Source organism: Manis javanica, chromosome 3, assembly GCF_040802235.1.
Source record: "Manis javanica isolate MJ-LG chromosome 3, MJ_LKY, whole genome shotgun sequence".
NCBI classification, from domain to species: Eukaryota; Metazoa; Chordata; class Mammalia; order Pholidota; family Manidae; genus Manis; species Manis javanica.
In genome coordinates, this window is record NC_133158.1 from 139635624 (window position 1) to 139650914 (window position 15291).

The following is a 15291-nucleotide window of genomic DNA, read 5'->3' on the forward strand; positions in this document are numbered from 1 at the left end:
AATAGGTCTACATGTGTAAAATTAGATTATATTTAAATTAGCTAATCTACTATAAAACTTTAAAATAGGCCTATAGTTATGCAATATACAATACAGTGTGTATATGTCTTATTCATTACTAAAGGCTATTTTATTCTATGGATTTGTTTATTAACAAATAATTAATAAATTATTTTGAGTAATTTGCTTACTCAATAGTGTAAGTGCAAATTTAATGGTTAATAAACAGAAGTAAATGGACTTAGCTTAAATTGTCCTCTTTCATCGTTTTTAAATGAAGTATGGTATTACATAGCATATCATTTAAGGATTACATTTAAAATGGCAAAGTATTTTTTAAGGAAAAGTTCTTATGTATTTTCTCTAAGATATTCTTGACAAACTCATGTATTCCAAAACAATTTGCATGGATGCTGTGCAATACTGGGGAAAACAGTATGATGTTCATAGCCTCTATGGATACAGCATGGCTATAGCCACAGAGAAGTAAGTGCAATTTCACTTAATCTCTTTCATATTTATTATCTAGAAATATATTTGATAATTTACTAATATAGTTGGAAAATAGCAAGACTAAGAAAGCAAAGAAAGATAATGTTTTACTATTAAAATTTAGGACATTAAAAACATCACTTTTTACTAATATTCACAAATTTGTAAATTAGTTATACATATACTACAAGGTATATTGATTAAACTGTGATTATTTTGAATTCGTAGATTTAAAATATCCTACAAAATTTCTATTCAGTTTGCTATGTCTGAATAATTGTGTTCTAAGCATGAACTTCACAGTTGACCTGGGAGAATGGTGCTGTGAGAATATCTTTAACTGTTTTTAAAAAACAAGGGTTTCAATTAAAATTTGGTTTTCTGTGTAGTAGTTCCCAATTTTCTAATGAAATATGTTCCCTGTATATAAGAAAGGAACATGTACAAAACAAAAGAAGCAGACAGTCATTTGATTGCCTACTACTTTCTGACCATTGTATAAAGACCTATAAGGCAATAGTCAATATGACCTAGACCTTGGCCTCAATACGTTTTTAATTTTCTCATTATAAAATATGATTGAGTTTTAATTTAAACTCATGTTTGTCTGGTCCAAACTCCTACCATGAAATCAAAACTTTTATACACTGTCTTCATAGTGTTTGTTTACTTCACTTTTTAAACATACTGTATAAATAAATTCTAGAAAGAAGAAGGGTATATAATATCAATATTATAAGGGTAATAATATAGAGAAGACACCTAAGAATACTATTGTATTTTTACTAGGGAAGTTTGGATAACTTTATATGCTGAATTTAAACATTTGTATCTTTCTCTCATTATTTCTCATTTACGAAACAAAAATTGTCAATAATACTCAAGTATTAATAGATATGAAAATGCTAGTAGTTATGGATTGTGAACTTCAGGAAACAAACAAAATAAAATCCTTCTCAGATATGTAAATTTATCCCAATATTGCTTGCTAATATTTGAAAATGCAGACATTAACACATGGTTATCATTCCTGGGCCACAAAAATGTATACTGGATTCAAATTCAGATAACTACATTTTATCTGATAAAGGAATTTCAGTGAGTTTAAACAATGTCTTTCAAAAACAAATGTTGAATGGATGCAGAAAGCACATGTTTGTTTAATTTGGTAAAGGAAGTCAAAGAGTGAATCATCTTTAGATTTCCTTTTCTATGTTTGATCAGAATATATTTAAATTAGAAAATAGCTAGGTACAAAATCAGTATAAAAGATTGACAAACTAGTTGTAAATATTATGGCTTAGCTCTAGGAACTATTACATATGCACTTAAGAATTTAGAATTTATAAATATCACTGACTTCTCGACTTTCTAAAAATTAAGGTACATACATAAAATGCCCAAACTTTAGTGTACAGTTTGATGAATTTTGACATTCATAAACTCTCACGTAACTATCATCCAGATCAAGATATCAAATATTCTCACTAATTTTTACCTATATCACTATTATTTTTAAATAAATCTTATTTATGAATTTTATTTTATTTTTAGAGCTCTAGAAACAGTTTTTCCTAATAAGAGAAGCTTTATTCTCACCCGGTCAACTTTTGCTGGATCTGGAAGGCATGCTGCACATTGGTTAGGAGACAACACTGCTTCGTGGGAACAAATGGAATGGTCTATCACAGGGATGCTGGAGTTTAGTTTGTTTGGAATGCCTATGGTAACTACTTTCATACAATGTGATTTATAAAAGCTGTGAATTACACTTAATTTTGTAATATCTAAAATCATTAAAGACATGTCAGAAATATTCCATCTTTATTCTTAGGAAAGTTAGAAGAAAAATAAGAATATGGATGATGTCTGTAACATTCAAGCCATTCAAGTAGGAAAATAGGATGACAAAATTTAATTAAATAAAAATAATTCACGAAGCGAATATCAACATAAACCAAGCAAAAGAAGTCTTATATAATAAAACAACTGATACGATGGTAGGGAAAAATCCAAATATATTGGTAATAAAAGTAAATGTCAAAAGTCTAAATATATTTGAAATACTAGGTTGTCAGTTGAGGCTAAAAAACAAAGGTATTTTCTCTATTTAAAAGGTAAAATATAATGATGGTGAAACTGAAAATTTTAAATCAGGGAAAATGTATACTAGGCAATTCCAAACATAGGAAATCTGGTAAGTCTCTGTTTATATCAAGCAAAAAAAGAAGTATGCACTGTTGATATTCAGCACTAAAAAGGACCACTACCAAACAAAAATAAATGTCAAATATAGGAAACAATAGTGATTCATTTATTCTTATCACGTGCACTGAACAAAATCAAAACCAAAAACCAACTAAATAAAAAAGCTAAAATACATATGCACACATACACACATACACACACACGTACACATGTCTTGAATTTGGAAATTAAAAAGAACATGATCAAGTGATTCATGAATTAATAATATAAACTGAATGGAAATGGTGGGAAGACCCCTTAGAACTGAATATTAACTTATGCTTCATATCAAAACTGTGGGGTATTAGTTAAATCAGCATTTAAAGGAAAACTTATAGGCTTAAATACCTAGATTAAAACCAAATGAACAAAGAAAGACTATTAATGAGTGAAATGAATGAAGGAAATGGAAAAGGGAAAAACAGGGTAAACCTAAAGAAAGATATAGATAATGTAAATAAGAAAAAAAAATTAATGTAATGAAAGCCAAGTCTCTAGAGAAAAATGAACAATGTACAAAGGTGACTGAAAATTTAAAGAAAGTAGACTAATTTATGGCAAGTTTTGCAAAAAAACAATGTTGCATTGTATTTTACAAGATATTATTTATTATAGCAACAAATTAATAAACAATAAATAAATATTGAAACTAATTGTAAGACTTTTTTGAGAACATTTTAAATAACTAAAGATATATCATTCATAGGGTAAGAAGGCTTAATATATTTGAAATAAGCATATTTCCTAAGCTTTTAACAAAATTGAGTGATATTCGTTTATCTGAAGGGAATTTGGGGCACATAAAGATTATTCTAAACTTCATGTGAAACATATTATAATTTAAAGAAGTAGAAAAGACTGTAAGGATTTGCCCTGCCAGATAAAACAGTAATATAACACAATGATACTTGACTGTGGATGTTCAAATAGACTAATATGGTAAAATAAGACACAGGCCCCTGTACTAATGGAAATAATGTTAAATGATACCACTATCACTATAGATCAGTGAGAAAAGTATCAAATATTCATATTGACAATTGATGGCCCACTTAAAAAAATAAGTAAAGTGAGCCTATGTCTCATACCATACACAAAAATCAATCCCAGATGGATTACATACCCATATGTGAAAGATAAACTTTAAACATTTTTGAAGAAAATATCAGTGGGTAACTTCATGACATTAAGTCAGTGGATAATTTCTTAAACAGAAAATAGGAGGCATAAATAAAGAAACATGTAAATTTGATTACAAAAAATGAAAACTGTCCATCAAAAGACTATATTAAAAGGCTAAAAATAAAAAGTTACTTATGTACTTGGAAATGATATTTCTAATTCATATAACCAATACATGGTTAATACTCAATTTAAAGTGCCTATTAAATCTGTAGAAGGTAAAAACAATAGAAAAATTAACCAAGAATATAAATAGGCAATTAATAGAATTAAAAACACTTTTAGATTCACTAAAAATATTAAGAAGCCTCAACTTCCCTGGTAAACAGAGAAATACAAGTAAAAATTTTGGTGAGATACATTTCGTATATAGGTGGTAAAAATGAAAAGTCTGAAAATGTCAGGAATTGTTAAGAAGGTGGAGCAATGAGAATTTTCCTATTTTGTCACTATGCTTACAAATGGGTACAACCAATTTTGATCAGTGTAAGCTTCCAATAAACCTAAAAAATAATCAGTTGATACATAATAAAGAAGTGCTTATTAACAGTAAATACTAAATAAAGAACAGTAGTTTTTTACTGGAGGATCCTCAAAGGAAGAGGAATGCAATTTGATATGGGTACTTACCAGGCAATATTTTTTACTATTTTATTCCTACAGTAACATATTATAAATGGGAAAAATTAAATCCTAGAACATGACTTTTATATTCAGAACCAACACATTTTAATAATATAATTTTACCTTTTACATTGAATCAACAGTGATTAGATCAAAGGAGAAAATAAATACATAAGGCTAAGAAAATACATAGAGACAATGAAAGAGTGTAAAAACAATACAAATAAAGGTAAGTTTGTAGCAAAAATGGAAAATAAACTAGATTAAGGAAGAGTATATGAAGAGGGTAAACACAAAGTTTGTATGGCAAATTAATCAGTAGAGCCATAAAATGTGGAAATTTGAGAATCTTTACACTATAAATAATCGATGTATATTTTATTAGATTGGAGCAGATATCTGTGGATTTGTGGTTGAAACCACGGAAGAACTTTGCAGAAGATGGATGCAGCTTGGGGCATTTTATCCATTTTCCAGAAACCATAATGCAGAAGGATATCAGGTACTTGCCACTTGTTCTCTGTGTTTCAAAATAAAACTTTATCCTATTTTTAGTGATGTACTTAATTTTATATCTAATGAATATATGGCCTTAAAGTTCATAGCATAATTCATAAAGAAAAGAAGTCCTCTATTCAAGGCCTAAATATTTTATCTATAAGAAAGGGTCAAATAGAAAATCAGAATACAGTATAGTCAGAACATAAATTCTTTATTCAAGCCTAAAACATATGCAAGTGTGTTAAATCACAATCTTTTACATTAAAACCAAAACTTTATAAATCTGGATTTATTGCATTCTAACAGTGTAAGTTCAACGCAACTGTTCTTTCATAAAAAGTACACTATTAAGAATTTGTAGTTTTTGTTTCATTAAAGAAACAAGAAATTAAAAACACTTGTGAAGCATGTTGAAGTCAGAGTCTTTTTTCTGTAAGTAAAACTGCAATGACAGGCTGGTAAAAAACAGAACTAATACTTTTTAAACATGCATCTGAACTTTTTAAACATGATGGTAACAGAAGTACATAGACATACTGAGCTATTTCACCAGCCCTGAGAATTCAATATGCTGCATGCTCTCATAGACATATTTTTCATAGGGAATGAAGGGATTAGGTGAAACCATTAAGCCAGTTAAGTAATTATTGATTAAGAAATTATTCACTGTTCATACATTGATACACATAGGGCATTAACTCTGTCTGAGAAGAGGGACTGACTCTGAGAGCTCAGTTTGGGAAGAGACATGATAGAGAAGTATAAGGCATCAAATGGAGATTAGTCACTTCCTAATCTACCTAAATGGTGCTTTCAAGAAATTTGTGTTCATGGGAGATTCTGATATGAATTACATTATACTCTGTTCATTTCTGTCCTCCAAAAAGCAGATGTCAAGACAGAATTAGACATTTTAGAGATAAAAATGAAGGAGCAGAAGAAAGTGGAGAGAGCCTTTGGATCACAATTCAGGTCTGATTCTAGTGAAGATGCAGACAAGGAAGGAGGCCAAAATAGTATTTCCCTCTATGCTCGTTGGTTAGCTGGAAACAGCCCCAGTGAAACATGGCTTCAGGGTAAACATGATGGTGAACCCAGGGAAGCAGTAGCTGGTACCCTCACTTTTGTTACCCATAGCAGGTCATCTAAGCAGCTTTGCTCACATCAGTGCACTTTGGCTGAGAGAGTCAGCTGATCTCTCTTGGGCTCAGCAGGAAGGGAGTCCTTCAAGTTATAAGCCTGCAAGCTGGCCAGGCAGCTGTATACCCTGTATCGTGGGCCAGAAGAAAACCTGGCCTCATTCTTCTGATGGCAGTGGCAAGGCACAGGCAGAAAGTCCTGAGGCAAGCACACTTCAAGCCCTTCCTTGAATGTGTCCCATGTACCAAGACTCCATTGGCCAGAGTATGTCACATAGTTAAGCACCAAGTCAAGTGATGAGTCAGTCCCTGTAGTGGTAGGGAGTGCAAAGTTATGGGCAAAGGTTATAGGCACAAGGGAACATGAAAATTGAAGCCAATAATTCAATCTACTACAAATAGCATAGGTGAAAAATTCTGTTAAAATGTTTTCTTAATTTCTCTTAATGTTTGTATGTAAATGGGAAATGTGTGCTTCAAAATAAAATTTAATTAAAACAAGAGTTGATGAGGATGTGGAAAAAAAGGGAAACGTCCTATAATGTTGGAAGTAATGTAAATTGGTTCAGCCACTGTGGAAACTAGTATGGAGGTTCATCAAAAAACTAAAAATTGAAATACCATACTACCCAGTAATTGTACTTCTAGGAATTTACCCAAAGAAAATAAAACCCCAATTTGAAAAGATATAAGCACTCCTATGGTTACTGACACATTATTTACAATAGCCAAGATATGGGAGCAACCAAAGTGTCCATCAGTAGATGAATGGATAAAAAAGATGTGGTATATATACACAATGGAATATTATTCATCCATAAAAAGAAGGAAATTATTCCATATGTGATAACATGGATGGACCTAAAGGGTATTATGCTATTATGCTAAGTGAAGTAAGCCAGGCAGAGACAGACAAATGCCATAAGATTTCACTTATTTACTGGATCTAAAAACAAAAGTGAATAAAACAGCACTTGACTCAGAGACACTGAGAAGTGACTGGTGGATACCATGGGGGAGGGAGATGGGCTGGCTGGGTGGGAAGCATAAAGGGGATGAAGGTGCACAAAAATCTCAATCATATCGTAAATTGGTCATGTGCACATGAAGAACATAGCCAATGGTTCTGTAACATTTTTCTGTTTTGACATATAATAACAGAAATAGTTGGAATGAGGATTTAATAATGTAACTGTTGAACCACTGTGTTGTATGAAAACAATATAATACTGTGTATCAATTATACCTCCATTAAAAAAATCCAAAAAGAAACATAAAAACTAGAAATATTCATGTACTTTGATGATGAAATAGAAGTAATTTCAGCTTTTTATAAACAAGCTGAAATATATACAATTTGCTTTTCAAAAATAGATTAAATGCTTATGTTTTAATTTTTACTTGGATTTCAATGTATTTCAATTTCTTTTTTTATCACAAGCATCAGGATCCAGCATTTTTTGGACAGAATTCTCTTTTAGTTAATTCATCAAGGAACTATTTGAATATTCGCTATACCTTATTACCTCACCTCTATACTCTGTTTTATAAAGCCCATAAATTTGGAGAAACAGTAGTCAGGCCATTTCTTCATGAGTGAGTACTACATTCAATCATTTTAATATCTTTTGAATTATATTCAGATAAATATTGAAAAATTAATGACAGTAAATCCGGATGTCATGTTGATTTCTGCTGCTTGTTTTTATCTTTGCATAAATTATTTGATGAACTGTAAAATGATAATAAATATAATTAATTTGGTAAATTGGACAAGATTAAGCTAGTATTGTGAGAATTGAATGAACAGAATAGAAAGAGATATGTAGAATATATTAAGGAAATTATATCAGTAAGATTAAATGCAGAAGTGTTGAAGGCATATCATATATACATTACAAATATCATCCAAATATAGATCAAGAGTTACTGTAGCATAGAATTTATAAAAAAGCAATTCGTGCTTGTCTCTGTATATCTTGACCAAAGCAAGACCCTTTCAAATCCACATCAAAATGGGAATTTATAATGAAAACATTTAAAAAGAAGAAAGAATATGAAAGGCTTCTGGTACTTTATAAACCTGTTACAGAAGAAAATGAATTAAACAGCCTAGTTGTTAATTACAGATAATAAGCAACCTCATCATACATGATAGATCTTTTTGAGTTTCAGATGAAATAATTTCTTCCCTTCTTCCTACCTTTCTTTTGTCTTCTATTTCTTCTTTCCTTCCTTCTTTTCTTCTTCCTTGAGTGCCAAATGAACCAAAAGGATGTAAGAACTATAGATTAAAATGACACATCAAACAAACAAAATTAAAGCCAATATCATTCCCAGGGAAAAAATGAAAGCTAAACAAAACAAGGAATTTGGATAAACTTATTTATCTTTATATTGTAAACATTATCATTGTTCATAGGTTTTATGAGGATACAAATAGCTGGATTGAGGACACTCAGTTCTTATGGGGACCGTCATTACTTATTACCCCTGTCTTGAAACAGGTAAGTTTCACAATTTTAATAAATTTACTGCTTAAAGGGAACTTTGTATAGCCAAATCCACACTCAGTTACAAAACATCTACTCAGTAGACTGTTTTAACCTGATGTCTAATTGAATTCTAAAATGTACAAGAAACTTTTTAAATTATAAAAATAAAAATATAAATATATAATGTATAACTGAGGAAAGGGAAATTGTATAAAATTTGCCTTCCTCTGAAAAAGAAAGCCTTACTTAGGGACTCACAATCAAATCTTGTAGTAATAACAATGAACTCTCATTTAAGTAAACAAAGATAGCCACTGAAATTTTGCAAAATTGTAAATAAGGGAGAATTTGAAAACTGGCTGATCATATAATGATGTTGAAAAAATAGTGGAAGTGAGATATTTGTTTTTTTATCTTTTATATAAAAGTATCTTTCCATGAAAATATACAGAAATGAATTTGTACAATTCACAATTACCATGTAGATTGTAACAATACAAATGCAAGCATGCATTTTTTACTTGTGTTTTTTCTTACACAGCAATAATATAACTCCTTTTGGTCCCTCGTCCTGATTCCGGTGTGTGTGTTGCTTTTGGGATATTTTTACCTAATGATATTGTCTAAAACTAATAAAATATGCTTAATTATTATTTTTAGGAAATATTAGAGTATAATACTATGAAGACAGTTTTTTTCCCTTGACTATGAAAACTCAATATTTGATATGATACTCTTCTCTGAGGTATTGTAGTAAAAAAAAGTATATGTGTGTGTATATATATATATATATATAAATTATCTTGCTTTATTTTAGGGAGCAAATACAGTGAGTGCATACATACCTAATGCTACTTGGTATGATTATGAAACTGTAAGTAACCTTAATATAATAATAGACTGATAAGTGTTAATATTGTCAAGTATCTATACATAGAAACTTAACTCCAAACACACAGCATATCTGTTTTCAGTATTTGTTATTATTATAAACAAATAATAATTCCAAATTGAATAATACATAAAATTTGTACAGGTTGTATATTTTATGTACATGAACAAGTATATGTTTTGTTGAACATAGTGTGAAATTATATCCTTTAAATATATATTACTCATACTTAAGTTGTGGAAATAAAAGTTTTTGTAATTTTACAAAGAGGTAATTATTTAATACTTTTCTTACTTTACATATTGATCTTATTGCCAGAAGAATCAAATATTGACCTAATTTTAAACGTTTTTTTTATGCAGTATATTTGGGAAAGATTTTCATTTCAACCTTGAAAAGTCAACATACCAAAATTCATAAACACAACCTGTTTTTAACTGACCCAGACCTTTTGAGACGTATTATTTTAAAAGGCATTATTTTATATATCTCTTGTATTTATTAAGCAGATCTTTTATTTTTATTTTTATAAGGATTTTATTAAAATCCTTAAAAGAATTTTATTATAGGACTTTATATCCTTTTAAATATTTTATTAAAACCCTTTCTAAAAACATGCTTAACATTCAACTAAAACAAAGAGTAAAACATAGAGCTAATTAAGAATATTATTAGTTATTGTAGCTGAAAATGGATTCTTTATATTGATTTTTTAATTTTTTAAAAGTTAATTTATTATTTTCCAACATTGTTCTGCAAACCAGAAAAAAGTTTTCTTTTAAAGTTAGAAAGCAACAGATTAGTATTATATCAGTGACATGAATTGCTCATAATAAAATTGTTTCTATGTGTAAATTTAAATTTTGTGAAATGACATTTAAAGTCTTTGCTAATAAACTTTCTTAACTTCCATATATTAGGGTGCAAAGAGGCCATGGAGAAAACAACGTGTTAATATGTATCTTCCAGGAGACAAAATAGGATTACATCTTAGAGGAGGTTATATTTTTCCCATTCAACAACCTGCTGTAACTACAACTGCAAGGTAAAATGAACAATCATTAACAGAAATCTGAAATATAATTCAATTTTTATTATTTCATATTTTTATAAGCATCAAAGATAAACATTCAGTTTTTTCACCAGAAGATATTGACATATGAGGGGAATTCTTAAATACAACCACCATGGTATAAAAAGAAGAATCAAATTATGCAATTATTAATTTTTTGATTAAAAAATGGACATAATTAGATTAGAAATATATTTCCTGTGCCAAAAATGTATTGACATTCTCTATAGATATTTATAATGTTAATTCTGATTCTTAATAAAAATATGAATTAAAGTAACATCCAATTGTTATTAAAGTAAGTTATACAATTGTTAAAAGTGTCAGTTATTACATATTTGGATTTTCATTACACAAATTTCACAATATTTTTCTTTCTGCTAAAATTTTTAATGTTTAAGTTGATAAATGAGGCTGACATTTCTCTTTACGTAAATAACAATTTTGAAACTAAGTTGTTCTGTAAGAATAAATTCCAGATGTATTTAGGATAAAAGAAGAAACTTAAAAATCCTGGTACTCCATCTTACAACATTCTTTCTGGAGACAAGGCCACAGAAAATGTTATATTCAATCCACACTATTTCCCAATATTCTGCAACATCCTGACAGCCACTCTCTGTTTTTATCCTTCTGTATTTTCTTCATAATATTAAGAAGATCTGGGATTATATTACCTTTTCTTATATGTAGTGCGTCTACTTCCCTAGACTATAGACTCCATGAAAGGAGGGACTTGACTTTCACTGCTTTAATCCCAAAACCAGTAATAGTGCCTGACCCATAATAGGCTCTGTATTTTCTTTAAATATTTGTTGAGGAACAAATTAATGAATGAATTAACATGTGTTAGTAATTCTGTTACTTTGACATCTTCAAACCTATTGTTTTCATGCTATAGCTATTTTCATGACTCTGATCTCAAAAAAAAAGAATATACCCTAGAACTATACTGACCAAGAAAAGCATACACTTTGCCATATATTCTGTATAGAGCAGATACATAGACTGTATAGCCTCAAGGGTGTTATTTAAAATTTTAAAACCTATGGTAATATATAACTAAGAACATTTTTTATAAATTATATGTCTAATTTTTCATGATAGAATTAGCTCCATTTGTAAGATGATTAGAAATTCCACTAAGCATTTAAAAAATTACATTGTACTTTTCATTATTTTAAATATAAAATATAACCTTGATACATTGCAATTTAAGGTTAATTGTTATGTGACAAATACATGACATGCTGAATTGAGCATTAAAAGATATATTTAGTTTTTTTTCTTTGAATTGAAATATAAATATGGTTTCAATTTTGTTGATGTCTTAGCCTACAAGAAATTCTGTATTATATTTATTATGTTTATTCCTTTCATTTATTTTCTAAGTATATAAATTGTTTTTCTCACTGAAAAAAGTATTAAGTGTGGATATGAATTTTATTTCTGTCAGTTCTCTCATGTGAATGGATAACTGCAAATCCATTAGGTTGAAATGGACTTATTTACGGAATATTTCAATACTATAAATTTATTTTTAATTATATGCACACCCAAACTTACTTAACAGCCGAAAGAACCCTTTGGGACTTATAGTAACATTAGATGAAGATAACACAGCAAAAGGAGATCTTTTCTGGGACGATGGAGAAACTAAAGGTAAATGTCACAGTAATATGCTTTAAAATGCTCATTCTGATGATGGGAAATTTTGCTTTTATTGATAGAAAGCTGCATCCTTTTAAAACCTGTTGCTTTAACTTTTAATTCCTGTTTTTTATTTATATTAAGGTTTTAAGTTACTATATGAGATTTAACATTGTTATCTAAATTATATATATTTAAAATTTATAATATTTAGTTTTGTCTATTGGTTCATTGTTTTTTGACAACTGTAGATACCTTTATTAGATGATTATTTTTAATTAAAATAACTAATAAATTTCCAGATATTTTCAACATTCTTAATGATTTTAGTGGTTAAAACTAAAATTTATTACTATAAAAACTCCAACATTTAACGCTTTAGTTAATTAACATCAAATTATTAAGGTAAAAATGTTATCATAAAATGGTTCCAAGTTTATCTCAGTTATTGTTTTTTATTTTATTTCATGAGTCTCAAACATAAACTAAGTCAATTTTTGCTAATATCTAATTATGCCATAGTAAATGTATTTTTTTAGATTAAATTAGTAAATTACAACTGCTCTAATAAGTGTATGTTTTAATCCCATTTTTTTAATAGATGTCTTTTAGGTATGTTTTTTATATATATCTGTAGAAAAGGAATTATAGTTTAGCCTCTATCTTCGCTCATTACTTCTCAGTTGTATGAAAGAGTATCCACATACCTTTATATGCATATGAAACATCCAAATATCTCTAACTTAACTGAGAAATAGTTGATGTATTGGTGTGCTCTCTTATAATTTGAAAATATGAAATCAATAAAAAATGTTCCTGTTCTTTTTTGTCTTATAGTGAAAATATAGAGAACCACAATATATCTACATAACCTACAGGGGTCACCTTGTCATTTGATACTAATTTCATCTCTACAAAATACCAAAAACCTGAGCTGACTCTTCTTTCTCACAACCTAGGCATTTCTCTTGGTTCTACCTTGATCTGGGTTCTCAGCAGTTCCACCTCTATCATCACTGTCTTTCATTTTAATTACTGCAATAGGTCCCCAACTGGTCTATAGGTCTATAGCTCTTGTCAGTCCCCTTTTACATTCTATGTACAATCCACAGGCAGAGTAACGCTTTAAAAGATAATTCAAATCATCACAGCTCAAAACCCTCTAATGATTCTCCATTTTATGCAGTTAAGTGTCACAGTTTTATACCAAAGACCTAGCGCACTTAAGTGATCTGTACTTTTGTACACACACACACACACACACACACACACACACACACACACACACACGCACACACACACACACACACACATACACAGTCTTCCTCTATTGCTCTCTGTTTCTCATTGTACTCCAGAAAACCAGCATTCTTGCTCTTTCTCAAATACTTTCGAGTATAAGCACGATAAAGTGAGCTCTCCCAAAAAAATAGGTTCCAAGCATTTATTACCTAGAAGTTCTGTAAAGTGGATTCCAGTATAACTAAATTATTTGTAATAATCAATTCAACAATGTTGTTGAGATAACACTTCTATTGATAACATGTGGGATTTGATATTGTGATTCCTATTTTTCAACTTTTATAAATATTCCAAAATGCATTCATTTCTTTTGTAAAAATTTATATTGATAATTTATTTTCATATAAGAAGATGGTTGAGTATGGAAATATGATTTAATCTGTCATCAAATACGGTATCTATATAGTTATGTGCTTTGAAAAGACAAAGTCAGAATTTTCTAAATAATCAGTTTGTAATTAAACTTGGAAACAATAAAATGACCTTCAGTTCAGGTTTGATTCTAAATTTATTTCCTAGGATTAAAACTATAAGTAAATTAATGTTATTGAAAGAATTATATATAAATCTTAAGATTCTTTTTCTTTTTTTTATGTGTCTTCCAAATTAGTCATAATCTTCAGTTTCTCTGTTAAAGAAACTGGCTGATGAATTTATTATATATATAGTATAGAAAACAGTTTTCCTCATTAAAGTTTTTTCTTCCATTTTCTTCATTAAAGTTTATTTCAGTCTTTAATATGTCTCCAGATTCACTTTCTTCAAATAATGAAAAAAAATTAAAAGATGCAAAATAAAATGGTGTACCATGTTTTCTCAAGATAAATTGAATATGAATGGCTTACTAGAAAGGCAAAATATCATTCAAAATAAAAATTCACAATTATGTAAATTTTACTGTAAGTTTTGCTTTCTCTGAATTTTCAGAAATACTTTGACAGTCTTTGAAAAATCAAAGTAAATATGCATTCATTACCTTTACTTACTGCGAAATAAACTACTTCTTTTGTTTAAATGCAATTAAGTCTTAATTTACAAGAATGATTTGTTTTATTTCCTTCATTAATAAACAGTATCTAATTTTATCAAGTATCTTAAGTATTGTTTGGTTATAAAAATTAGAACAGAGAATTTAACGTTACATTTTGATCTCATAACTTTTTTTCATTTCAGATACCATAGAAAAAGGCATCTACATTTTTTATGAATTTTCAGTTTCTAATGTAAGCAATCTCCTTGGATGCACAGTTAAATATATACCATATTATTGTCTGAGTTATGCCTTTATTATAGATTTTTTTAAAAATGTTTACATTTACCTCCAGACTTCAATGGAATAAATTGATAAATATGTTGTTAAATTTAAATTGTTAAGTTATAAATACATTGTTATCTGAAATTATTATATTTAAATGTAATAGGTATGCTTGTGATGAAATTGAAGCACTGAAATCTTCACACTTCTTAAAGCACTACATTTGGTTTAAGCAATTTGGCTAAGAAAATAATTCAACAAATTGAAAATGTTTTAATATATCAGTCACAGAAATAAATGTCATGTATTTTGAGTGAAGATGAAAAATCTAAGCAGAAGGTTAGATTTTGAATAATTAAGAGCAATGCTTTTTGTAGAAGCTGGATTTCTTAATATTTTCTTTTTTGCCAAAGAAAGCTAAATTATTCTTCATCAGTGTT

The 15291-nt window shown here is 28.9% G+C and overlaps 1 protein-coding gene across 1 annotated transcript in view; it reads left to right on the plus strand.

The window, feature by feature from the left end:
- SI (sucrase-isomaltase) overlaps positions 1–15291 on the plus strand; it is an 84353-nt gene that overhangs the window by 23403 nt on the left and 45659 nt on the right. The window contains exons 15-23 of the mRNA XM_073232134.1: positions 369–486; positions 2047–2218; positions 4931–5047; positions 7627–7781; positions 8608–8692; positions 9498–9554; positions 10493–10617; positions 12218–12306; positions 14770–14819. Coding sequence (XP_073088235.1) covers positions 369–486; positions 2047–2218; positions 4931–5047; positions 7627–7781; positions 8608–8692; positions 9498–9554; positions 10493–10617; positions 12218–12306; positions 14770–14819 — 968 coding nt within the window. The remainder of the gene's footprint in view (positions 1–368; positions 487–2046; positions 2219–4930; positions 5048–7626; positions 7782–8607; positions 8693–9497; positions 9555–10492; positions 10618–12217; positions 12307–14769; positions 14820–15291) is intronic.